Source organism: Corvus moneduloides, chromosome 6, assembly GCF_009650955.1.
Source record: "Corvus moneduloides isolate bCorMon1 chromosome 6, bCorMon1.pri, whole genome shotgun sequence".
In the NCBI taxonomy this organism is placed as follows: Eukaryota; Metazoa; Chordata; class Aves; order Passeriformes; family Corvidae; genus Corvus; species Corvus moneduloides.
In genome coordinates, this window is record NC_045481.1 from 47,900,346 (window position 1) to 47,925,549 (window position 25,204).

Sequence of the window (25,204 nt, forward strand, 5' to 3'; positions counted from 1 at the left end):
CATAGGAACTAATTTTATGTAGTTACCTCAGGGGAAAATAGCACCAACATGGGTAAACAGCACTGGAATAAACCTTAATCTGCTTGCAGGACCAAATGAAAGTACAAAGTAAAACAGATAAGTGAAGCTCGATGTAGGAGAGAGGTGGTATCAAGCACTGAATTCTGAAAACCCACCCTACAGGGGATTTCAAGGCCATTTGTAGGATTTCATTCTGGCAAATGGGAGAGGACAACTCATTTATTTCCTTCAGGCTGTACCAGTCTGGCTTGGTATGACTGCCTTCTCCCAGCAGAGAAGGTTGCAGTGGTCATGACTCTGCTTTTCCTTTTTGCCTGCAGAAAAATACTCTTTTCCCTCCCCACTTCCCCTCAAGAGCTCCAGCATTAGCTGCATGTGGCCACATCTGAGTAACCTCCATACTCCTTCCAGATGCAGGAGACATTGAAAAATGCATTTTATTGCTCCATCTGGCTTGCAGGATCTGGGTGGCTGCTGGGAAATGGCCTGCTGCTTTCCTATAGCTGAGAGGAGAGGGGCCAGCGGTCCCTGCCCCAGGCACCTACCCCAGGCTCCGAGTGCAGGAGCAGCAGCAGGAGCCTGCTAGGGAGCAGCAGAAACAGTTACTGGATGGGGCCAAACGACAGATTTATTTGCAGGAAAGGAGCACAAGGCGTCTGTGGCAGGGCTGAGGCTGCTGTGCGTTTTCACATGCCACCCCCACACACAGGGACGCACTGGCTTCCTGCAGACACATGGAGCCATCTCTGCAAATGAGCAGCCCCTCGGAGCCTGCACGCTGGATACAGCCCGCTCACTTGGACGATGGCCTGTGCTGCAGCTCAGATCCACCTTCCAGCCCCCTCTTCAAGCCACCTCAGTTCAGGCCAGCAAGGGGAAAACACTTTACCATCTGTTGGTCTTCAGACTCTGACTCATTATTTTTATTTCAGCTGTCGCCAAGCAATAGTGAAAATCCCAACACACCAGCATATCCACTGCTGCAAGCTGCCTTGTCCTCAGCCACCAGAGAATAAGCAGCTCAGCCTCAGTTCTCCACAGTGTGCAGTACTAAATCTCACAGATTCACAGAACAATCTGAGTTGGAAGGGATCCACAAGGATCATTGAGTCCAACTCTTAGGTAAATGGCCTGTATGGCGATCAAAGCCACAACCTTGGTGTTACTAGCACCATGCTCTAACCAGCTGAGCTAATTTCAGGATCATGAATAAAAAACCAGGAAGGACAAAAAGAGTACATTCAGGTTCTTTAGTCATCAATACACACAGCATCCAGGCAAAAAGTGAGAACTTGGAGCCTCTGGAAATGGAGAATTAGGGCTTGTCCCTGAAGGCACCCACATCCAAAGGTGATAGAGGCAGTGGAGGTGATGTTGCCCTCTCCTGCCCCTTTGAGCCCCTGATCTAACAAAGAACCAAGGTTCAAAACAAGACAGTGCCATTGTCTGTACCAGTCTATGTACCTTGCCCGTCTCCACTCTTACAGAAATGGGACACGCCACTGCTTACTCCACATCCTTTTTCCTGCCTGCTCCTTACTACGCTCAGAGACTCTCTCTTGCTGTGTCCCCAGCACCCTAGACCATATTACACAGCACTGGCAGCCTTTACCCAGGTTTACTCTTCCTTTTGTCTGCCCATTTACTGCTCGCCTCCTTTCTATTCCTGCTTCACCTACTATAAGATTCATGTTTTCCTTTCCTCCCTCCATCTGGATACCCATTTGAATGCCTCTGACCGCACTACCATATGCACATACATAAAAAAAAATAGGATCACCAAATGGGGAAACACCTCTAGAGCTGTTCTAAAACAACAGCATGACTCCAGCTAGACGGAAGACATTTGCAATAACCTCATCACTGCTGCCAAGTATATTCTGAACACAGACCTCGTGTCATAAATTACTGTAATTAGCAACACTCCAGCAGGCAAAAGTACGTGTTTAAAAACTGAGGATGCATATGAAGTGGCTGCAGTTTATATTACGGGTGAGTCACGGTGAGGCCCAGCTTGAAGGGAACCAGTGAAGCCTCTGCAGCCACAACATTGTCTGGCACAACCCCCCAGCACAGCAAACCATTTTTCCTAAACATAGGGAAAACAAGCTGAATACTGAAGCCTCTTGGGAAATGTATTTGCGCTGAAAATTTGAACTTTTTGCTGAAATAAGGGGAAAAAACCAAAAATCGAGCCTCTTTGGCCAGCGCAAATAAAACATTTTCAGAGCTCCACTTCTTGACACACGCGCAAAAAATGTTCTTCTGGGGCGGAAAATGGAAACTTTTTTTTTTTTTTTTTTTTTTTTTTTTTTTTTTTTTTTTTGGATGGATGGATAGTAGTTTTATGCCTCAAGCGACTTGGGGCTTTCCGGTTTGAGAATAAACACGTAAGGAGAGAAAAAAAAAGGACCAAAACAAAACAAAAAACCCAAAAATCTTCGGATGTGTTCGTGGTGGCCACGCCGTGCTTTTCCGATGAGAACAAAAGCTGTGACACGGGTCTTTTTCCCAGACTGCGACTGCGGAGGGCGGCGGCGGTGCGGTGCCTGCCCCTCAGGGTGCCACCGCGGCTCTCCGGGGGCCACGGGCGAGCTCCGCACCGAGCTCCGCACCGAGCCCCGCACCCGGCCCACCGCCGAGCCCCGAGGGCAGCCCCGCACAAACTGCGAAATGTCGGCGCTGCGGTGCGCCCTGGGAGCTGTAGTCCCGCCGCTCAGCCCCGCTTCGCCCCACGGCCCGGCTCGCAAAATGTCCCCCGCCGAGCGAAGGCGGCCGCCTACAACTCCCAGGAGCGCCGAGAGAGGCGGAGCGGGGAGGGGCGGGGGCGCCGGGCCCTTCCGCGCCGCTCCCATCGCCGGGAGTTGTGGTCCCGCCGCCGTTTTGTCCGCTCCGTGCAGCCTGGCAGGGACTCGGTGTCCCGGCGCGCCGCGGGCTGTGGGCGGAGAGGCGGAGGCAGAGGCGGGCAAGGCGGGCGGCTGCTGTGGAAGTTGTTGGGGCCGCGCGGTGTCGGGGTACGGGGACTCCCCCTTCCTCGGGAGGCTGGCGGCGGCCGGGGTGCAGAGGCCAGCGAGGGGCGCGTGTGGTGCGGGCGGTTCGTATCCAGCAGCATCCCGGGCCGGGAAGGGCCCTGGGCCCGGGGCGGACGGGCGGCACAGCTGGGGCTGCACCGTGACCTTCCTCTCCCCTACTGCCCAGGGGCCGCTGCTCTCATCCCTGTTCCTCTTCCCTGTTCCTTGGCGCGGGCGCCTGCGGATCCCTGTCCCGAGTGGCTGTGTGGGCTTTGGTGCGGTGCTCTCCGTGCTATGAGAGCAGGCCTGTGGCCGTGGTTTGGGGTGACTGAGGTCTCCGTCCTCCTCATAGGCTGTGGGAAGACGCACAGAGCCTGTTTGGGCGACAGCAGAATGGAGGAGCCCACTGGGGACCTTCCCATCCGGGCAGACGTCATCCTTGCCGAGTCGTGCTGTGATCATGTCACCCTGACAAACCTGTGGGTGAGTCTGGTGTGCTGTAAGGGCCAGCATGTTTGGCTATTGGCCTTGTTAAGGCTAAAACGTCTCCTCAGGAGCAAAATTTCTCCTTTCTGTCATAAGTGCCCTCAGATACGAGATTCCCGTGATGAACACTTTTATTGACACCTGAAGACAGCTATTTTATTTAACTGTGCACTTCAAGGCCTCTTCTGAGTTGTAGTTGACACTTTTCATGTGTTCCCAAACTAAGCAGAAGACTGTCATTTTAAGAAGATTATTACCCGCTAGGGGTTACACGGAGGGCAGTGGTTTCAAAAGCAGCCGTCAGATCCTTTTTGTCAAAGGCAGCCAAACATGACATGGAACATAGCACTCTGTGTGTTGGGTTCCTCAGAAGTTTCTCTGTGTTTTATGCTTCATGAAAATCTGTCCCTAGCTCTGAACATGACTTTTCTTTGAATACAGAAGTCTGCGCTACCCATGGTCTGAATAGTTAGCAGTACTTAATGTTTGCAATGCATAACTATTATTTTGGTATCTTCTTAGCTGCATTTAATAATGTTTATTAAGTACTGGATTTCTGCACGTGCAAATTACAGCTTGAATTTTTTTAAAACCTCTCTTCCGTTGTGCAGGATAAAGTTGGCAGTGTGAATGTGGAGACTGGGTAAATATAGTGGTGCCTGCCTTATTAGGTTGTGTGCTGTTCTTCTGCCAAAAATTCAGTAATATCTGTGGACTTTTACACCACCATGAGTTTGTGTCAGATTTAGAACCCAGTTCTGCAGCTTTGGATGATTCAGGGGGACGGAATTATTTTTAAAACTACATTTCCAGTATTGTGATGGAAATGTTTGTTTTCTAGGGTGGAAGTGCTGAGATCTTTGGTGTCTTTAACTGACCCTCAGGAGGGGAAGCTGACTCAGTCTCAAGAGAAAGTGAGTGACTAACAGACTTTCCATGTCTGTTTACTGCATCGTTTCAGAAGAGGCTATAATTAGGTAGTCAAGCTTATTCTAATAATATGTTAGAACTGTTTCTATAATTCATGTGAGCTGAACCAAAATGTGTGTATGCCAGCTCTCTTTCCAGTTGCCCAGCAAGTGGTAGCGTGATCATTGACCACCTGAGTTCAGCAAGGTTCCCTCCAAGCAGGTGGCACTGTCAGGTATTCCAGCTGCTCCTGAAAGTCAGGCTTCAAATCACGCTGTCATTTACTGACTGAAGGGCCAGCTCTTGCAGGCTTGTGGTTGCAACCTCTCCTCATTTTCATGTGCAAGCACGGCACATGTGATCAGTTTTCATAGTCCAATGGGATTGATTTCTTGAGCTGGCTCATTTTCTGATTCCTGGACTCTAGCGATGACACGAGAGCTTAAAGCCAAAGGAAGGAGTGGAGCTGGTACTTTATGCCACATTAAAGCAGACTTGAAACAGTGGCCCTGATATTTTTGTGGGTTTTCTGCCACTGACCTGGATCGGTGATAGTGTCCTTGATAACAGGCAGAACGTGATGGCTGTTGTGACAGCAGGTCCAGTGCAATGCAATAAGGATTGTAATGGCCCAGTCAAAGTGAGAAAGTGGATTTTTACAGTGTGAATAAACACAGGGTGTAATATGCAGAGGTCTTTGCTGTCTCTTGGAAGATGTATAAGCTTTGGAGGATTCAGATTTACTCAAGAGCTTTGTATTCATCTTTTAGTAATTAGACCTGCCGTAATCTGTAATGAAATTTGGTAGCACTACTTTCAATTACTTCATATTCTTGTATTCAGTCTCCTGTAAATCTTTAATTGTAACATGCATTCATTCCTTAAATAATGTTTTCATTTGAAGCAAAATTGCTTGGGAATCCCTAAAGCACAGCGAACTGTTATTCTGCGGTTGTAATTATTTTTCATGACACAGAGTGATGGTCTCATGCTTGGTTCTCATTTCACAGCTAAGTTTTTATGCTCCTTTGTATTCTAGGCACTAAACTCGCTGGGCATTTGGAAAACTGTATTTAGAATTGTTCCTGGGCCTACATCAAAGACCTCGGTGGAGTGACAGCTCGAAGATGGGAGACCAGGAGGCGGGTGAACCTTTTCTGGGGATAGTGGATGATGGTGCCAGAGACTACGAAGGAGCTCTGCCCTCAGACACGGTGTCGCTCAGCGATTCTGACTCTGATGACTTGGGGCTGGCGGGTGAAGCAGAAGTTGATACAATATCTCCCAAGGAGCCATGTGTGGATGAAGGGGATTTCAGATCAGGGGAGACCCCTGACTCTTCAAACAGCGGTCGCAGATCTCCTGTCCAGCCATTCCATCTGAGGGGCATGAGTTCTATGTTCTCTCTCCGTAGCCAGAGCATTTTTGACTGCCTGGAAGAGGCGGCCAAGCTGTCTGTGCCCTCAATGCCTGAAGATAATGTTGTTGATGGGAGGTTTAAGCGTCCATTGCCTCCCACCACAGTTTCAGGTACCGTGGTCCCAGAAAACATGGGAAAGCAAGCCAGACCAGTGCAGGCTCCCAAAACCTCTCCTGCGGTGCCTGACTACGTGGCACACCCAGAGCGCTGGACCAAATACAGCCTAGAGGGAGTTTCAGAGTCCAGTGACAAGACTAACAGGGCAGTGGCCCTGGAATTTTTAGGTGGTTTGAAGAAAAGAGGGGAGCAACAGAGCTCGGCTACTCAAGATAGCTACACCCCATCCTTCAACCAGGACCCTTCCAGCTGCGGAGCTGGGAGGATTGTCTTCACCAAACCAACTAAAAGAGGTGTTGACGGACTGGAAAAGAAAACATCAACAGGAGAGGATGATAAGAAGCAGATGAAGACAGATCTGAAAGGAAAATCTCTTAAGAAGACTGATGACTTGAGGGAAGAAGATAAGGTAGAGCTGGGGCACTTAGACAGTGACAGTGGAAAGGCAGCAGAGGAGGAGGAGTGCATGATGGAGGGGGACCAGAACACAGAATATAAACTTGAGGCAAGGTTTAGGGGTGCAGTTGAAGAGCCATCAGTGGGAACAGTTGGATTCCACTGCAGTAAGAAGAAGAGCAGGAAAAATTTCCGACCTAAACTAGACGATGAAGGGGAGGAGGAAGAGTCCTGAAGGATGAAGCACATTGGAGACATCCCAGGACTTGTTCATTTTTTTTCTCTTTTTTTTTCCTTTTTTTCTGGTCTGAAAACCATGTGGTAGCTTTTTTTTTTTCTTTTTTCTGGTCTGAAAACCATGTGATAGCTTTTTGTCCAACAGTTTGTGTCAGAGCCACCAAGAACATTTTATACTGTTAGAAATTAAGCTATCTAAAATAAACTCCAGACTTTCTGTTTATGAGAAGTCCATGGGCACAGGATAGTTGCATCCTGGCAGGAGAGCATAAGGTGTGGTTTGTTTGCTTGAGCAGCTCCCTGGGTCTTGCTCTAGGGCTGAAGTATCCAAAGAAACAGAAGTGTTAGGTAAAAGGCTGCAGGGCTTCCTAGTAACTCCACATTTTGGAGTTGTTCCCAAATTCTGCAGAATCCTGGAGAAAAGGTGATGAGCTCATTATGTGGAGATTTTTAAACAATGAAAGTAAAACCTAGTCTTCCACTAGATGTGATTTCTCCTGGCCCTGTCCCAGGAAGGAAACCCTTTAACTTTTTTGTGTAAAAACATCCTTCTCTCATTGCCATTGAGGGTGAAAGCACAACAGTGCCCAGTTATATGATGTGATGATCCTTGACCTGCACCTTTGTTTGTCCTTTCCTGGAGGTGCTGCTTCTGTATTGATTGTGTGTGGATTGGGGGAATTTGTAGGAATGAGATACTGATACCAGAACTGGATACTTTTTTGTTTTGTGTGATACAATAAACTTTCAGTTGTAACTTGATTTAATCTCTGAACCATGTTGAGTAATGCAGTTGTAGAGTTTTACCAAATACTTTATTTGATTTGAAAACTGTCTTGAAAACCTTTTAGAGTGTTACTCTAAGTTTGCCATCTTGTTAACTTCTCCCTCAAGTCTTACAGGTTCTAAACCTCACATTTTTAACATTTTCAATCATTTTACAATGTATTATCCCCTCCTAGGATGAGTCATCTCATACAATGAATCACATTATAAGGAATGTCAACTATAGTAGGTTTTTTCCACAGTGTTAGTAAATTTAATAAATAAGGTTGAAAGATTAAATTCTTTGAAAGGTTATACGATTTGAAACTCTAGTTCAGGTCAGTGTGAACTGACTTTTTTTTTGCCAGTATTCTAAATGAACCAATCCCAAGGGTAGTATTTATAACTGCATAGTGGAAGATTAATTCTTAAGAATTTGTGATATTTCTTGGTAGACTGTGCTTGCTCAAACTCTGAAGGGTGTTTGAGGGGGTGACTTCTGGAGGGGAGTCCATCTTAACAATAATTAACTGGAAGGCCCAACTCACTTGGGCTTTGTGTTTGAACAGATGCATCATTTGGCAGAAGATGCAGAAAGCACTGTAAAAGGAGCAGTTATGCTCCTTATTTTGAAGCTCACCTTTTAATTTTCAGAGCAGAATGTCTTTTCTCCTGAGCGTGCACTTGGATCACATTAGTTAATGGGTCATTGGTAAATACATTGGTTGCTCCAGTGCATGTGAGTGGGAGATAGCAAGTCCAAATGGATAGATTCTGGGTTCCAGTGGATAATTAGAGTGCTGATCACGATGAAAATAGTAGCCATTTCAAAGTGGAAGCTGCTGCCAAGCGCAGGGAGCGCTGGTTGTGAGATGTCTATTACATCCTAACAAAGAAATGCAGCTCAGTACAAACTTACTGGGTTTATGAGTTCTGCTTGCCCAGGGTGAGGAACAGGTAGGACTACCAAAATTCAATTGCTGCTAATGGACTCACAGGCCTGGGGCAGAGCTGAATAACTGGACAAATGCCTCTTTCATGAAGCCATCTTAACAAGATTAATATCTGTTAATAAAAGGCTCATTTTGGTCAGAGCTGAGATTTATTTTTTTTTCCACCTCTGGTAACAGAAAGCTTTTGTGCAATCTACAATTACATTGCATAGAGACAATATTATATGTGTAAGGAAATGCAGCTGAAGCTTATCAGTGTCAGACACAGCCCAATACTTCCCCCTTCTGATGCTGTTTATATTATTCCAAAGACATTTCCCCTTAGAGGATGCTATTGATATTTTAGTGGAGTATCTTGCAAAATTCTAATAAAGCCAGCGAGCTTTTGTATGCTAAAAATGTACAAGCCAGTTCAAGTAATGGAAAAAGCCACAAACAGCCCAAATTCCTAGTCTGCAGGATATTTCTTAGTACACACTCTTGTTTTAAAGTCTCTTAAGTGATTTTTTTTTCGCCCCTGACCTTTGAGAAAGAAAAGTAAAATGAAATCAGATGTTTAGGTGTAAAGGAGGCATTCCATGTGGTGTGATACATGGAGGCAAAGGCTCCTTTCCCGCAGGAAACTGGCAGCAGCTGTGATGGGGCACGGGAACAACAAAACCCAGGTGATTCGAGTCTGTGAGGCTGAGTAAGGAGCTTTCAAGAAGGAATACCAGCAAAGGAATGCCTCCCAGGAGCCAGTGTGGGAAGAGAAGCTGGTGAGTGCAATTGTTTGAGAGTTGTAGGAACTGTATGGATTGTAATGGTTCAGTGTTCAGGCCCTTTCCTGTGGAAACTATTTCTTGATTTCCTTTTCTAAGCAGCTCAGGAGTACAAGCTTGATTTCTTGGCCAAGGAAGGAGCTTGTTTTTCAGTGCGTAAACGATGGCCCTTCCAAAGGGAGGCTCCCTTGATCAGAGAAATGTGGAATTTGGCAGTGATGATGGTGGATTGAGGGTGTGGTATCTGGAGAACAAATGGTATTTAGAAAATAAGGTGATAGAGCCACCCTGGAGGAGAAAGCTTTTAGTGCTGTTTATGGAATGGTTTTGGAGAAAGGACTGAGGAGCTGCAGGAAAGAAAGACCAAGAAGTCCTCAGTAATGTCAAGGACTGATAGTGCTTAGCATACAGAGCTTGCCCTGAGGCCTTCATGAGACTAGGATTTTACTTCTCTAGTAGTTCAGTAGGACTAAAGGTGTAATGTGAAGAAATAGAATAGAATTTAATTATCAATGTATTCAATGTCAGTCTCAGACTGATCTGCACGCTCTTCTCTTTCGCTTCTTTGTGGCAAAGGCGCTTCTGTGTTGGCACTCTTCACACCTAATAGGATTGGAAAAGTCATGTGCTCATTTAAAAGCCTTAGGACAAGGGGCACATAGTAGTAATTGCTTAAGAAACTTTAAAATGTTGAAAAAAAGACAGTGTAGATTGTATTACTTTGCATTTGCTCAGTAAGTGATAAACACAGGCTTATTTTTCAGCTTTTTAAATTTCTGATTTTTATGCAGTTAGTATTAAAATATCTGGGAAGCCTGCTATGGGATGGAGTTTTTTTATGGGAATACTGATAATGAAGCAGCTCACATAAGTGTTTTATAAACTTCCAATAGAATTAAATAGAGCTTGAGGTTAGCTCAAATCTGAGTGATTTGAGGTTCTGTCTTGTCACAACTTTGTTGAGTATTCCAGCTGCATCTTTTTTCCATGTAGTATGTATATGCTCAGTTTATGGGTTTTGGAGGCAATTTTGTGTAATAGATAGCAATAGGTAGATATTGAAATAGGTCATTAAGAAGGATATCCAAAATTTTTATTGTGTTGGCTATCCTGCAGTGGCTGAGAAATAGCTTGTTCCTGTCTCTAAACTCCAAATGGTGGAGCCCTGGGACACAAGACAACATTCTTAACTGACAGAAATAGCTGCAGCTCTGAAGGCAAATTAATTCTGTTAATTAAAACAAGGTAGGAGAATTGCTCAATTTTTATTTTTAAGGATTATTGTTATGCATTTTAAATATTTTTGTAGTACTTCAGTAGGATTATCTCATGGACTCAAGAAACCCCTAAGGCCATCTCTGTTGCAAATAGATACTTGTTTATGTGCTTGAACTGGGTAAGATTGTTCTAACTCACCCTAAGTGACAGTCCTTGCCCCAAAGCTTTTAAATGTACTTTGCAAAAGGTAATTTTTTCATTCTGAAGTAAGAATATTCTGTTCTTTATATTCCCATTATTACCTCTCGGTATCTCCTTATTGGGTTATTTTCCAATCTTTTTTTTTTTTTTCTCTGCCTTGCATTTTTTTAACTACATTGTTCAGCTGTATTAATTAGCTTTTCTGTGATTGTTTTCAGTACTTACATATATAGTTTGGAGCTGGTTGAGTGCACAAGAGGTTGGTTTTGGTTAAAACCTCTGCCATGGAGGAGATAACAGCTGTACAGTAGCAAATCTACAAAATAGGTAGTGATTAAATACCTGCCCTTTTTTGCGAGTATATTGCATTACCTCAAGCTGGCACAAACTTACTAAATCATTCCTTGTGTGTTTCTGTTGGACCTCTATAGCCTGACTTTTTTATCAGGAAGCCATAAAAAGGATAAGAAGGGAGCAGGAAACTGTAGCGGGAGTATTAAGATAAAGAACTTTCAGCGAGGCCAAAATTATACTGGAGAGTCATAGAGATAAAGAAAACAATAAGAGTTGTGCTACAAAGCAGGTGGTAATGCATTTTCAGACTGTGTAAGAAATGTTGTTTGTTTATGTTTCAAGGGTTTGTCATCAAAATCTCAAGACAGAGTTTCCTGCTATTATTTGGATTTCATAACTGTTTGCTGGACACTTCCCTTTGAGATGTTGGTACCTGGTATCTTAAGAAAATTAGAAAAACTGATGTACAGGAAGATTAGGTCAGATCAGACAGAATGTGAGTATTTTCCAAGCTGACAGTGTAAAAAAAGAAAAGATTAAGAGAAGGACAAGAGTGGAGGGGGGAAGATGAAGCATTTCATTCCAGAGGTATCCTTAACAAAGGAAATAAATACTTCTCGAGTAAACAACCAAATTGAGCAAGGAATGTTGTATTTGCTTTTCTCCTTTCTACAAGAGTTCAGAAATGTTCCTTTCCATATGTACATCACCAGACAGAAAGCAATAAGGAAAGTGAAACCATAATACAGATCCGTTTCTCCTTCCCTGTATCCCTAAGTAGGGTCTGCCAAACCACCATTAAATGAGGGAAAGATGGTGAATTCTAAAGCTGATATAAATGCCTAGAAAATACTACTTACCTGGGCTTCCAGAACTTTAAACCGTTTTTCTTGTTCTTTCAACCCACTAAAATACTTAGACAAGTTATCCACCCTGTGGAAACAAAGCAGACACCTTGAGCAAAAAGGAGAGGCCTTAGAAGAAGTCATAAAACACAAAGCACGTGTAACTTCACTGCACTTCTGTGCTGCTCAGACATCCCACAGTCCCCTGAAAGCTTTGTCTTTTTGAGGTGTTCCCATGAAAATTTTTGAGGCAAAACAGCATCTCTGGAACATTCTCATGCACCTGTTGCCCAGGGACTCACAAATGACAGATCAGGGCAGCCATTCAGCTTCTGGTGAGGGCCATTTAGCCCCAGCTGCTGTGGAAATCAAGGGCAGCAGAAAGGAGCAGCTTTGTCATTTCACCCACTTGTCTCTCCCACCTGTATCCAAAGGAAACTGATCGTGGTGTGAGAACTGAGGCCACAAAAGAGATAAGCCACTTAAAATTTATGCAAGCTTTCATTTCTGGAAACTGGCTTGACAGTCAAATCCCTTTTTCATGCAGCCCAAAGGGATTGCTTAAGGACCTTCCATATAGTGCCTTCAAATTACTGAGTTACCCCCACGCTTTCTGCATTTGTCAACTGTTCCCCCATCAGTTCCTTATTCTTAGCATCTGATTCCTCACAGGCTTGGCAAATCCTTCTCTGGTTTCTCCTAGCTGCTATTTCAGAGTTTCCCTCTAACAGGCTACGTTCCAATCTCACCTATGTGAAAACCCTGCTGCTGGGTGGGTCTAATGCATTTTGAGATTGGTTCAATGCAAACAAAATTCAAAGAATCACTTTTCTGGGGGTTTCGTAAGATTTCAAAAACATACTACTACCACCTAAGAGCAAAGATAAAAACCATGGGGTTAGTGGTGTTCATTTGAATCTCTTCCAGTTGTCTTCTGGCTCTGCTATACCTGAAATACTGTGAAGCCAGATGGATTCTCACTTTTCCCCTCCAGTAACTTCACCTATGATATATCACCTTTATTCCATATTATATAAAGGATATAGTGCCCTTTGTTTGGAAGCAATTGCACATGTCTCTATTGCATGGTCTCAACAATTAAGCACTCACTCCAAGGGTTTGTCAGTGATCTGCTTATGAGAATAAAGTTTAAACCTATATAATCATTCTAAATTATGATGAATTAAGGGTGTATGTGAATTAGAGGGAGAAGAGTATTTTCCAAGAACATAAGTATGCTGTTCTGGTCTCCAGCTATTCTGTGAGTTGGAGAGATGGAGGTTTGTTTTGAAAGAAAGCAGACAGCACAGGAACATTTCCATGGAACTTACTTATTATGGTAACTTTCACACCCATTGCACCTCTATTTGAAGTCTGTTTTATTGTAAGAGAAAACAGCTGGAACAGGTGTTAAAAGCTTCTTTAAACACTGCTTTGCTGTCTTAGATGTTTCTGTTCTCCCTGCATATACTACTTTGAGTCTCACTTAAAGGTTTGAACCTCTGAATTTAGGACTTATTCTTTAGCAGACTAAACAAATTGAAGTGGTATTCCTAGGGGAAATACAGAGAAGTACACAAATGGAGACTCAGTCCCATGCCATAAAGTCATAAATATTTGTTCTTCTGCATCTATAATTCAAGGTATCTTAGCCTTCCATTCAGAAGTCTGTGTTGTATTCCTACAGGGGATGAAATTACGTGTGCTGCAGTATAGCAAATGAACTGTTTTTCCACTGTTTTCTCCATTAATAAGATTTTCATTGAGCTTGGCCACAGATTTGGCTGGAACTTGCAGGTCTATAATTGTACATACTTCAAGAGTGACAAAAACTCCTCTAACATTGTAGTGATGCTGGCCTCACATTTTTTCATGGACTATGTATTTCCTAACTGCATTCCAGTTGGACCCTTTATATAAGCTTTACAAGCACTTCAGTGTTGAACTCATGGAAAGCTGAGGGCTTGCAAGTTACTCTTATTGTGGGTCAGAATAACATACTTATTAGATGTAGCCTTCAGCCTTTCTTCATTGCTTGCTTTCTTTTCTTGCTCAAGGTTTACAAGATAATGTTCTTTTTGCACCAGCTCCCATGTTATGATTTTTTGATCGAGGCCCACTGGAAGATCTCTTTCTGTGGAAAAAATAAGAATTGTATTTTACTCCCTTTGCTCTGATACTAGTAGTGAAAGGTTGATATGCTAAAGGAAGATTGTTTTTAGGGTTAATAATTGCTAAAATTCCGGAGCAAATGAAGTAACTATTTGTTAAGCCTATCAACTGTTAAATCTTCAGGAATCAAATTCCTTTAACCTGTTTTATATTGCCACCTTTGTTGTAGTAACTATGATGCATCAAGATGCTGTGGGAAACTGTTTATATTTTACATTATAAACCTTAATTTTTCACTTGTACTCTCCTGGCACTCTTTGTTAAAAATTAATTGTGACTCTTGGCTTAAGGAAATCTGACTTGTTCTTCTGTTTCATGTATGCACCATCTCCTAGGAGAGAGTCAGGCTCTCCAGTTGCTGATCACATTTGTTAACAACTCACCCAGGTGTTTTTTCTTGTGCTCCATTTTGTTGAAGAGTCTTCTGAGAACCAGAGTTATGTGGTTGATAATGATAAATGGAGGTGCTAAGGCAGGCCGGCCATGGTATTCCACAATCAGGTTGTAGCGCTGCACTTTCCAGAAGATGTCTGTATTGCCCTGGACAACTTGAAAAGTGTAACTGTAATTTGGGGGGAGGAATAAAAGTATGTAACTCCTTTCACCACAACAAGCTAAAGATGAATATAACAAAATTTAGTCCTGTTTTTACTTTTAAAAAAGGAACAGCGAGGTCACCAAGTAGTGTTAATTTAATCTAAAATTTGTGCAAATTCTTAGATATTACTATAATTGCAGTTGCAGTCTTCAAATATTAAAAGATACATTTGTTTTGTTTGGTTTCTTGGGTTTTTTTTAAAGAGAGGTAATTCTACTTTGCTCAGGAAAGATCAGCAAACATGCCACATCAGTTCTTCAACCAAATGAATCATTATTAGCTGTGTTGACAACAAGCATTTCCCTGATGTGCAAATCATCCACTGTAAAGTCTGCCAAGTTTATGGCTGCTGTGCACCTGCAGATTTGTGATGCAGCGCAGCCAGGGCCTCAGACCCTTCTGTGCATGTTTAATTGAATTTTTAGCAGTAAAAGAGGCTCCTTTTCTCCTTGTCTCCAATGTGGCTAGAGTAAAGATGATGAGAACTTAAGAGCTATATAATCAGAGTTCTGCCTATCAGTCCCCAAGTAATATTCATTAGGAAAATTATAAGTGTATTCCAAAAGGAATAGCCAGCAGTGAGGTAGTAAATGTGGGCATCCACTTAAACCTTTGCAGCCTCTGTCGTGATACTTAGTGAAATCACTCTTGCCTGAACATAGCAATCAGGAGGTTCATAAGGAGGACATTTGTGACGAGTAGGAAGATGACCAGCAGGAGTATGACGAGCCAGTTGGCATAGCTGTTAGGGCAGGATGGGGTGTTCTGCTGCAGGATCTGCAGTGGGTTAAAGGTGCAGTTCCTGGGATACGTTCGTGATGCTGCGAAGGAAGATGAAGGAAAAGAATAGTTATGAGAAATCCTAATGCCATGTTTCTTTATTTGATTTTGTGAAAGTATAATCATGTGCACGATTGTGTACCTGAAAACACATTGCACTGTTGTGCAAGATATTTGCAGCCCTAGGACACTGCAGACTTCCACAACTTGGCTGCTCATTCAGAGTCAGGATGGCTGTCACAGCTGGCTTTGTGGTAATGTTCACCAAAAAGGGATTGTATTGAAAGGGCTGTATCCTTTTATGACTAGTTTTGAGTTCTCAAAATCAAACCACCTCTGAGTTCCCCCACATTCTTGTGTCCTCATGCCTGGTGTGTGGGTTAGGGAGAAAACTCAGTAAAAATTGGGAATGGGGTTCCTTGTTCTAAATTTAAAGTGCTTTGTGTGTCTGAGCTTGCAATGGAGGTTAGGAAGAACAGCTGGTTCTGCTGCATCAGACAGGTCTAGTTCTGTATTCTGTCTCCAGCTATGAATTAAACCCACAAGTTTAGAGTAGCATAATGATATTTACTTTTTTTTCCTCCATTTTTCCCCTAATAATCCTTTTCCCCAGTGCCACAGATAACCCCATGGTTACATTCATTAGAGCACATGGTTATATCAAAGCTCACCAAGCTGGGATTGCTTTCATCAAGGGCACTACCTTGTACTTATCTATGCCGAATTTCATTTGATGATCCAGCACTCATGAGGCTCCTCTGCCTCTCTTAGGTGTCAGTTTTTGTCTTTGTGGCCCAGTGATGTAGTTTTGTCAGCAAATTTTGTCCTCTTCATTACCCCTCTCCCTTTCCATGTATTTCATAAAGATGTTAAACAGAAATAAGCCCCAGAGGGCACTAGGACAAATTAATCCCTTCTGGAAGTTGCCCATGTAATTGGTTCTTTTTTTTTCTCTGTTTCTTTTAACCGGTTATTTACCCAGGTGGAGACACCCACTGGAGTTTCAAAGGAGAGAAACACACCTTTCTAGGGAGTGCTACATCTGACTTTTTGGCAAATGAGTTGAATCCTATTCCAGAAATATTTGTTTCTTTCCAATTACTTTAATGGAAATAAGGGTGATTGATTGTGCTGTGCAGGCTTACACCACAGGCATTTAAAATGGACATGAATCACTCTCCTCTCTCATGTGTCATTCAGGCTTTTTTGGTTTTTCTAAGATGTGGGGGTTTTTTTATTATTAAGCAGACTGAACATGAGAGAATGCTTACTGGTTTGTTTGTGTCTATGGCACGTTTTTTGGTTCCATTTTATTTTACTCTGAGTTTGAATCCCACTTCATTATTGCCAGTGACATTTAGCACTGTTTTCTCTGGCTAAATGCTGTGGTGTTACTTCAGACTTCTTTGGGAGGAGACCTATTCTGTATTTTACCTGCTTACCTATCAGAAACCTTGCCTTTGAACTTTTATGTCTAATTATTTTAGTGTCCTGTGATTATTTTTATGTTGATTTGTTTGCAATGCTGCACATAAAGCTGCCCAAATCAAATAAAGCTAGTAATTGCTTATCTCCAGAGTAAATAAATGCTCTAGAATAGTATTTATTCTAAAAAATGTTTGCTTATGGGCAGAGTGGTACTGCTTTAACACTGTCACATTAAACTACTGCCAAAATGTATGGAGGAGCTGTGATTTATTATTTGAGTTTACACAAGGTCTAGGTTAAACTGAATGGAAATGAGTCGAAGTGAAAGCAAGTATGCCAGCCTTTAAAACCAAATCCTTGTGTGAGTGTTTCTGAGAGCTTATCTAAATAGGGCCAGCCCTTATGCTCTAATGTAACTCCACAATGCCCATTATCTCTTTGCAAATACACTATTTGTGTGATAGTAACGTGTAAGCTTTGGCCCGTAGGACAAAGATTTAAAAAAAACAAAAAAAGGGAAATACTTGGAAGGAATTCCACACTCTAATCAGACGTGTGCATTCAAAAATGGCCAAGTTAGGGAGAAAGAAATTTCCTCACTGTCTATTTCATCCAGTGGAATCTGGCCAAATATCTGAAGGTAGGGACGATAAAGAACCCTTCTGAATATCCATTCCACTCGGCTGTCATCGGGATGAAGCAGAGCTTGGGTTGTCACACCGTAGGCAATGAGCCACACGCTCAAGAAAAATAGAAAGAAAAAAACATCCTTCATCTACAAAAGAGAGGGGGAGGGGAGAAAAGGAGGGGTAGTGACTGTGATTGCATAGTCAAGGAACAGTAGTCTTTCTGTATGAATATGGCTCAAATAATTCTGTCTCTTTACAAGCTTGTTTAGGTTAAAGGAGGTGGAATAGGATATAGCTCCATGCACAGAATTCCTTGCCTGACCTTCCTGTTACCATATTGTCCTTGGCCCTCTAGTAAGCACTCTTCTTTGGTAGTTCATTTAGATAAAGGCACAATTTAAATTAAAATCTTGCTTTCCAATCATCAAACATTTTTAAATGATACACATTTTATCTTTTAAGCGACTCTCATTGCTCCTTTTAAGTGCATATTTTCTGTGAGATATCTCAGTACCATGGCCTGCTTTACTGTGAATTACAAGAGTTCTGCTGCAGCAGAGAATCCTGGTAGCAGTCAGTGCTCATTGATGAATACTGAGCCACTAATACAGCAGGCAGTGAAGACTGCAAGGATCAGGTTGCTTCTGTCTTCAGTTTTCAAGCTAAGTGATGCATCTGAAGGATTCTCTTCGGGGCTTCCTGCTTTTAAACATTATGTTTCTCTACAGAAGCAGAAGTAATTGAATCCTAAAACACTTACTTAAAAAAAAAAAAAAAATCTAATATGCATTTCAAGTGCAATAATTTTTCCCTGGTGGAAGAGGAACACTTCATCCTCTCCCCATCTAATCTGACAGAGTTCATTAGGGACTGTAGATTCATTTCAATTAGATTATTGGATTGTACAGTTACCCAAAAGCATAAGCATTTCAGACCTGCAGGATGTTACTTGGAGTTCTGATAAGAAACATCATCTCTAAGCCAGGCAAGACAGAGCTGATGTCTGACTTTCATCAATCTGTTTTGTTTTCTGAATGATCTAAAATTTAGGAATGCTGCAGGGCTGTAAGGGTATCACGGTGATGGGAGAGCGGTGACAAGTCTGGAAGTATTTTTTTTCCAGGCTGCAGTCTCTTTGGGAATGAGCACTGTTCTGGGAATGAGCATTGTTCTGGCATTTTAGTGGTTACCAGACCAGTTTCAGCAACTCTGTTGCAAGGCTATAAAGGAGAAAGACAGTAAGAGGCCATCTGGGATTGCTTCTCTGTTAAGTAAGGGAGATGGTCCTGCTTGAACCGCCTCGAACCTTTCAAGCAGGTTCCATTTACTGAAGTGACCTTCCCTGTTCCTTCATTTGATGCGAGGTTCAGCACTGAACTACCAAAGCTGAGGCATCGTGTTGGCTTGGGTGGGGGGAAGATGAAAAGTCCTGTGTTAGGCTTTTGTCTAGGCTGCTGTTTATATTCTTCTTTGCATCTTCCCAGTCCTTGTGTTATCTTGCAGGACATCAGGTGCCAGCAGAGTGGACACAGGTAGTACTCGTCCAAGGCCCTCGTTTGGCTTGGCATGCAGCAAAGGAAGGGTTAGGAGCTGTACATCTGACTTGTGCTCTTACAATAGAAGTTTGCTAATGCCATAAGCTAGATAACGAACAAGAACAAATATTTATTTGCCATTTACCCTTTTGCTAGTCCAACCAAATGTCATGTTAGAGTTCCAGTTATTGCATTTGTAGACAAATCCAAATAGCTTGGTAGTTATGTTTATTCAATGGATACGCTTGTTTAGACTGTAGAGCTTTTACTGAGTTCTGCTGTGAGTCACAAATCAAATATTTGTAGATTCTGTAATAGTAATGACAATTTGATGAACTCTATTAATCAGTTAGCATGGGCTAATAGACCTAGAGGATTAACTTGCCTAAATAAAAAGCTATTTCGACATACCAACACATACCCAAGCACAGTAACTGTAATCCCAATGTCTCATTTCCTGCAGGAGAGCGGTAATAAATAAAAATATTTTATCAACATCTTCCAACATCTGCTCACAAAGTATTGATACATTTTCATTGTAACTGGAGCTAAAATGTACAAGTAAGAGTAGCTCGTGTAGGAAACTTGTAACTATCTTTTTTCACTGATTTTTTTTTTTTTTTTTTTTCTGCACTTGCTGCAAAAACCATAATTTGTTTCCCCAAGTCATTCATTGGAAGCCCAGCTCTTCTGTATGTGGCCTGTTGTCTGCCTGAGGTCTTTGCCTTGGATGCACACAGCTTAGGAAGTAGGAGGAATAGCAGTAAAGGCAAAGACTGCTCTTCATGTGCCAGATCTGAGGATAAATTATTAGGTGAGGTACAAGGATTATTAAATTGGGACCAACTTAATGCACTACAGAGCTCTTTGGAAGGATCTATTTCAAACATTGCATCTTATAATAAAATGCAGGAATATGCAAAATGACAAGCCTTAAAAATGTAAAAATAAAGACAGATTATAAAGTTATTTCCTTTCTAAAGACAAGATTTCCTACTCTCCATTTGTTAGAAGGCACAAGTATTTATCTGAGACAGACTGCACACTTACCATCCTTTCCACGATTATGATCTTTGGTCCAAGTTGTTTGTGAATTGCGAAAATATGGATAAGTCTAAGTGTAAACACCATAAAATCAATGGCGAGTATTGTACGGCCAGCTTGAAAAGTTGAGTTCAGCATCCTGCAGAACACATGGAATGAAATATCAGCTCTCAACAAGTACTGCTAATGTCTGTACAGTGATGAGAAATAGCCAAAAGATGGAGGAACACTGTTTTCTCTCTCGGCTTCAAGGAGATTTATTAACAAATTAAAAAAAAAAAAGATACCTTGAGTAAAAAGGATTTCCAAAAAACAAATTAAAAAATAAGAGCTTTTCAGTACATGCGTTTGAATGTACCAATATGTCTTTTTTTGGTCTCTGGAGCAACTTTCATGATTTCCACAGAATTTTAGAGGCTCCTACTGCAGAAACATGTCTCAAAGCTTGTAAAAATGAATGTTAGAGCCTGTCTTCTCAAGCACATGAAACTCAGCTGTCAGTTGATGTACATAGCCCTTTCTACTGATGCTGACCACTTCACATGGAGTAAATATATACCTGCAGGTTACCCCAATTATGAAGAGAAAGATGGTCACCATATCACATTTATTCCAGTTATCCTCCACATACAGTTTAAATTTTTTCATTAAATTTGTGTCTTCCTCTGTATAGAAACTCTGAAAAAGAGAAATAATCATTGGTATTGATCTGTCTCCACTTTCACTATTACCTTCTGAGTTTTAACATAATACCTGTTTCCTTTTTCTGTCTCGTTGCAAAGAGAAAAAACAAATTCCTAGTATAAGAAGGAAAAAAAGAAAGCTTGGAAACATAAGCTCAGTTTACCATTTTAAAACACAAAAGTTAGATAAAAGAGAAAAAAAAATCTTTATTTTTGTGGAATTTTTGAGGCCTGATTTAAAATTTTTACAGAAGAAATTCCTCACTGTGAGGGTTGTGAGGCACTGGAACAGGTTGCCCAGTGAAGTTGTGGATGCCCCATCCCTGGAAGAGTTCAAGGCCAGATTGGGTGGGGCTTTGAGCAACCTGGCCTGGGGAAAGCTGGGCATGGCAGGGGCTTGGAACTAGATGACTTTTAAAGTCCCTTCCAGCACAAGCATTCTGTGATTTTTGTCAGCATTGGAGCTGTTAATGCAGCTTCCAGTCAGAGTTCAGTTTCTAGGCATTGCTATCTAAACAGCATGAGCAGATTTGGCATTTGTGCACTGGAATTGTCAGTAAAGGCACATTTGATTATGTAGGCAGGGAGTTGGCTTTCTTAATTGGGTTTTAGCCTGGCAGTCTTCATGTTTTACAGGTTATAATGAAATGTTCTTTGATCCAGATGTTTTCCATGTCATCCTCTGGTTATGGCCTTGCTGCATAATTTCAAATACATGGTGACAAACTTCCTTGTCTCTGTTGCTTAAGTAATGAATGCCTACAAGTTCTTCCAGAGCAAATGATTGTAACTGCTTTTTTTTGTGCCTAAAGGGAAGAGCTTTATGCATCCACAGTTGGCAGCACACTTGCACCACTGTTATTATTTCAGTTTTTAAACTGAGGGCATTCCAAAACTAGTAATGGGAGACTAATGGAGAAGGGGTTTTGGGGGTTGGTGGTTTTGTATGGTTGGTTTTTTTTAAGAAAAGAAAACCCAAAAGAGATCTGCTAATATTTTGAGTTGAAAAGTATTTTAGGAAAAGGCACAAATAACCTGAATTCATTTACTTGTGGTTTTTTTAAACGGTCCCCAGCAGGGAAGAATCTCCTAAAAGGATGTAGAGCTGTCTGCTATGTTTCCAGGTGTAGAATATAACTTCCAACTTACATTACTTGTGGTGGGAGGATCTAGTTCTGGGGAGTGAAACCAGAGTGGGACTTTACAAAGCGAAGAATATCTGAATGCTAGCAGCCCACTTACTTGGCTAAGGCTGGAGTAGGATGGGAAAACAGAAGTAGAGTTGTAGGTTTATATGGTGGAGGAAGAGCTTGCTCTGGGAGAGAGAGGTGAGATGTTTTGGATAAGGTAAGTTCTGTGTTGTTCACCTGTGCACCTGACACTTGAAATCTCCAAGCTTGTCCAGTTATACAGATTGTAAATCTATTGAAAATATTGCTGCAGGTTTTACCGTGTTGTTTTTAAGGTGATGCAGGTTACTCACCTGTCGGATCTCTTCCAAGACAAGGGTAAACACCCAGAAGTAGAGTACAATTTCTTTAACAGATGGACCCTGAGGTGGAGGTGGTTTAAAGTCCAGTAAAAGGACATAAGTAAATAGAAAGAGAAAAGCAAAGTACATGATAACATTCCCCATAAATACAGTTACAGGGGCACTCCAGAATTTTCTCCACCGGGTAAACATGAATGTCGCCCATGCTGTGTTTGCAGAAGGGTTCTGTTTTTCCAGTGTGTCATTTCCTCTGCAAACCAAAAAGAATACATACTTGGTGACAATCTCCTAAAATTAGTTCATGGGAATAGGCTCAATATTATTCTATATAAAGCTTCTTGTAAGATAGTAACAGGCAGATGCTGGGGCTGGCCAAGGGGGAAGGCTGTAGAAGTCAGAGCAATCACATTACCATAGCAGAAATATTTAAAACCAAAAAAAAAAAAGGTTTTGAAAAACAAAGTCACATCAAAATTATGTGCACGTTTTTGTTATTTCAGTTAAGTTGTATTAATTTTATTTGTAATTTCATTGGGTTCCCGCGTGGAGTGCAAATGCACAAGGAAAGGGGAGGGGGAAGGGTAATTGCTCTTTATAAACCTAAATAATAGCAAAGAAAAGAAAATGGCCAATGAATTTTTGTGAGTCAGCTCTTAATTATTTTGGCTCTAAAATCTTCTTGCAGTGTTTGTCTGTGGAAGTTCTTGTTGTTGCTGTGACTTTAAACTTCTGACCCACTCTCTAAGTGCTGGATCATACTAAGCCTGTGATTCTTGATTATCCTTGCTGGAATCTGATAGACCTACTGAAGAATACCTTACTCCTTTGCAGAACTGGCATCCTGCCCTTTGTGATTAAATTAGAGCAATTTGCAAAAAAAAAAAAAAAAAAAAAAAAAGGCAATATAGAAGCCTTTTAGCAAAAAGAGTTGATCTCATAAATTATGTACTGCCGTAGTCTTTGAGTGTCGTGGAATGACACAAGTATTTTGGTAACTGAAGGGAAACCTGACCTGTACATCTACAACTGTTTTGCTGTGTTTTGGAACATGAAGTGGTATCTATTGGCAATGGAAATTATCCTGTGCATAAAATGCAAGTTTGATAGCAATTTGATCTTTGTGTGAGGATTTGTTTCCACATAAAATGCTTTCCTGTGTGAGCTACGGATGTTATTGGATCTTTAATTTTGTGATTCTGACTCTGAGAAGTGTGATCTCCGACAAAGGATGTGCACACTAGGGTATGTCTTCAATTTCACCTCACAGAAAATAAACAATGACTCTTTAATAGTTTTTAATTTCCTCTGACGATCTTGCTAATTATTAAATACATTTGTTACAAGGAAAAATTTCTCTTCACGGCCAATCTTTTCTATATGCCTGATTCTGTACTACCTCTCAATTTATGACATCATGAGATACATTCCCATGGTAACAGGCTAATATCATAAACAGATAATTGCAGCTTTACTGTAAGATGCTGAAATAGATCTGGGAGGGAGAGAGCCTCTTTGTTAAAATAAATTGCTAGGATAACAGCAATTGGAACACACAATGTAATGACCAAATCATGCTGCACTCAGGAAGTGCTTTATGATATTGCTTACAAATAGCTCCCAAGAGGCAGATGCTTTTACACCTATTTTATAGGTTAGGGGGGAGAGAGAAGAACTAATGATTTTCTCCAATATACCAGCAGTTAAATGCCAGAGGTAAAAATAGAACCTAATAACTCTGACTTGGTCCAGGACTTCATACTGCAGATGATGCTTCCTCTCTACCACTGGTCACATATTCTGAAGTTCTCTTTAAATCGTGGAAAAGCTAAGTGGCTATTTAGCACAATTTAGCCACTAAGAGGACTTTGTGCCAATCAAAAGTCTACTTATCCCGACTTAAGTCCTTGTGGTCTCCCAGGTTTTGGTGATGAGTGTGTGGTAGAGGTGTAGGGGGGGATTCTGTTCTGAATCACAGATCTGTGATTGACCACAAGTAACTGACAAAACCTTTCTGCTCCATTATCCATTTGTGTGGTGCTCCCTCTAACTCATAAGGTTCCTCAGGGCTCATCTGTTAAAACATAAATTAGGAGCATGAGAAGCTGACTTAACATAAAACTCCCTGGTACTGATGGGTGCAAGTGCACCATTGTAGGAAAGTATGCAGTGATGTAAGGTTTTGCTGAGAACCTTCTTTCTGCTCAGCTCAGTAATCTGATAACTTCCTAAAATCCAGTGTTCATCGGTCATCGTGAGCTGATGGGAATGTCAGGAACTCCTATTTGATTCCCAAGTAAACTCCTTGGTCTGTAGAAATTACCTGCTCAGAAAAAGTTAAGTGGTGTCTCCCTAAAGCAATGCTATGTCCCTGTTTATTTTCTATATTCCTTTAAGAGAGCAACAACAGCAGTAATCAGAGGGCATAGCACTTCCTGAGGAGTAATGACTTTCTTGCCCTTCAGCTGCTCCTTAGATCATTAACTGGTCACTAATCCACAAGAAGTGTCCTGTTCTTTGACTGTTGTCATAAAAGTGACATTAACTGATGGTTTTAAACTTACCCATCTTTTTCCTTGGATAAAAACAGAGTCCTCTCTGAATCCAAACTGTCCAGCTCTCTAAATGGCTCTGGCTCATTCTCTGATTGTGTTTCCTCACTGTAAGAGAATAAATGCATGAGTTCAAAGATGATGCTTAGCCATTTTTCATTCCTAAACTGGCATTGATACAGAACTGCTAGGATGTATTTATCTTGGACCTGATCTGCTGGGGAGCTACCAAAAAATGCAAAATTGTTGGGGTTTGTCTTTACAAATTCTGTTTATTTTAAAGGAGGAGCCTGAAGTCACCCACAAAATTCAGAGAAGTGGTAATTGGCATGCCTCACAAAAATGGAGCAGGATGCTCAGTTTCCTCAAACTGCTTATGATTTGAGCAGAAATAAATCCCTCACTCAGTCTTAGAAAACTGAGCCCAATGCTCTATTCCTAGTTACTCTTAGTAGCAATTAAGAGGGGAAATGCCAGAAGCAGTAGGGGACGTGTCAGTTCTTGCATTTCCAGGGAAAGGAGGCAACAAAAGGAAATTTGGAAAGGATTACTTTATGTATAATAATTTAAACCTTTCCATGAAAGCTTTGCTGAAATGTCACATTGAATGAATTTGTGAATCTGGCAGCCAGAAAGTCATCTTTGGTGATACTGGCAGAA

At 41.7% G+C, this 25,204-nt stretch overlaps 2 protein-coding genes across 6 annotated transcripts in view; one reads left to right on the plus strand and one right to left on the minus strand.

Annotated features, from left to right (window-relative positions):
• Nucleotides 1–2,889: 2,889 nt before the first annotated feature.
• Nucleotides 2,890–7,359, plus strand: TSSC4 (tumor suppressing subtransferable candidate 4). 5 transcript variants are annotated; one of them, XM_032112207.1, is made up of 4 exons: nucleotides 2,890–3,035; nucleotides 3,385–3,511; nucleotides 4,360–4,495; nucleotides 5,467–7,359. In XM_032112207.1, the coding sequence occupies exon 4, from the start codon at nucleotides 5,555–5,557 to the stop codon at nucleotides 6,593–6,595; it is 1,041 nt and encodes a 346-aa protein (XP_031968098.1). In that variant the 5' UTR covers nucleotides 2,890–3,035; nucleotides 3,385–3,511; nucleotides 4,360–4,495; nucleotides 5,467–5,554; the 3' UTR covers nucleotides 6,596–7,359. The 5 variants fall into 5 exon arrangements, with proteins under 5 accessions (XP_031968098.1, XP_031968094.1, XP_031968097.1 ...); XM_032112203.1 differs by having other exon boundaries at nucleotides 4,360–4,432; XM_032112205.1 differs by having other exon boundaries at nucleotides 3,025–3,115; nucleotides 4,360–4,432.
• Nucleotides 7,360–7,555: 196 nt separating this feature from the next.
• The window catches only part of TRPM5 (transient receptor potential cation channel subfamily M member 5), a 37,947-nt gene continuing 20,298 nt past the window's right edge, over nucleotides 7,556–25,204 (minus strand). Inside the window, exons 14-24 of the mRNA XM_032112209.1 lie at nucleotides 24,557–24,652; nucleotides 21,987–22,245; nucleotides 20,380–20,498; nucleotides 19,827–19,959; nucleotides 17,213–17,387; nucleotides 15,057–15,225; nucleotides 14,190–14,368; nucleotides 13,636–13,768; nucleotides 11,650–11,722; nucleotides 10,721–10,811; nucleotides 7,556–9,679 (exon numbers count right to left, since the gene is read on the minus strand). Of these exons, the coding sequence (XP_031968100.1) occupies nucleotides 9,579–9,679; nucleotides 10,721–10,811; nucleotides 11,650–11,722; nucleotides 13,636–13,768; nucleotides 14,190–14,368; nucleotides 15,057–15,225; nucleotides 17,213–17,387; nucleotides 19,827–19,959; nucleotides 20,380–20,498; nucleotides 21,987–22,245; nucleotides 24,557–24,652 (1,528 nt within the window). The 3' untranslated portion in view covers nucleotides 7,556–9,578. The remainder of the gene's footprint in view (nucleotides 9,680–10,720; nucleotides 10,812–11,649; nucleotides 11,723–13,635; nucleotides 13,769–14,189; nucleotides 14,369–15,056; nucleotides 15,226–17,212; nucleotides 17,388–19,826; nucleotides 19,960–20,379; nucleotides 20,499–21,986; nucleotides 22,246–24,556; nucleotides 24,653–25,204) is intronic.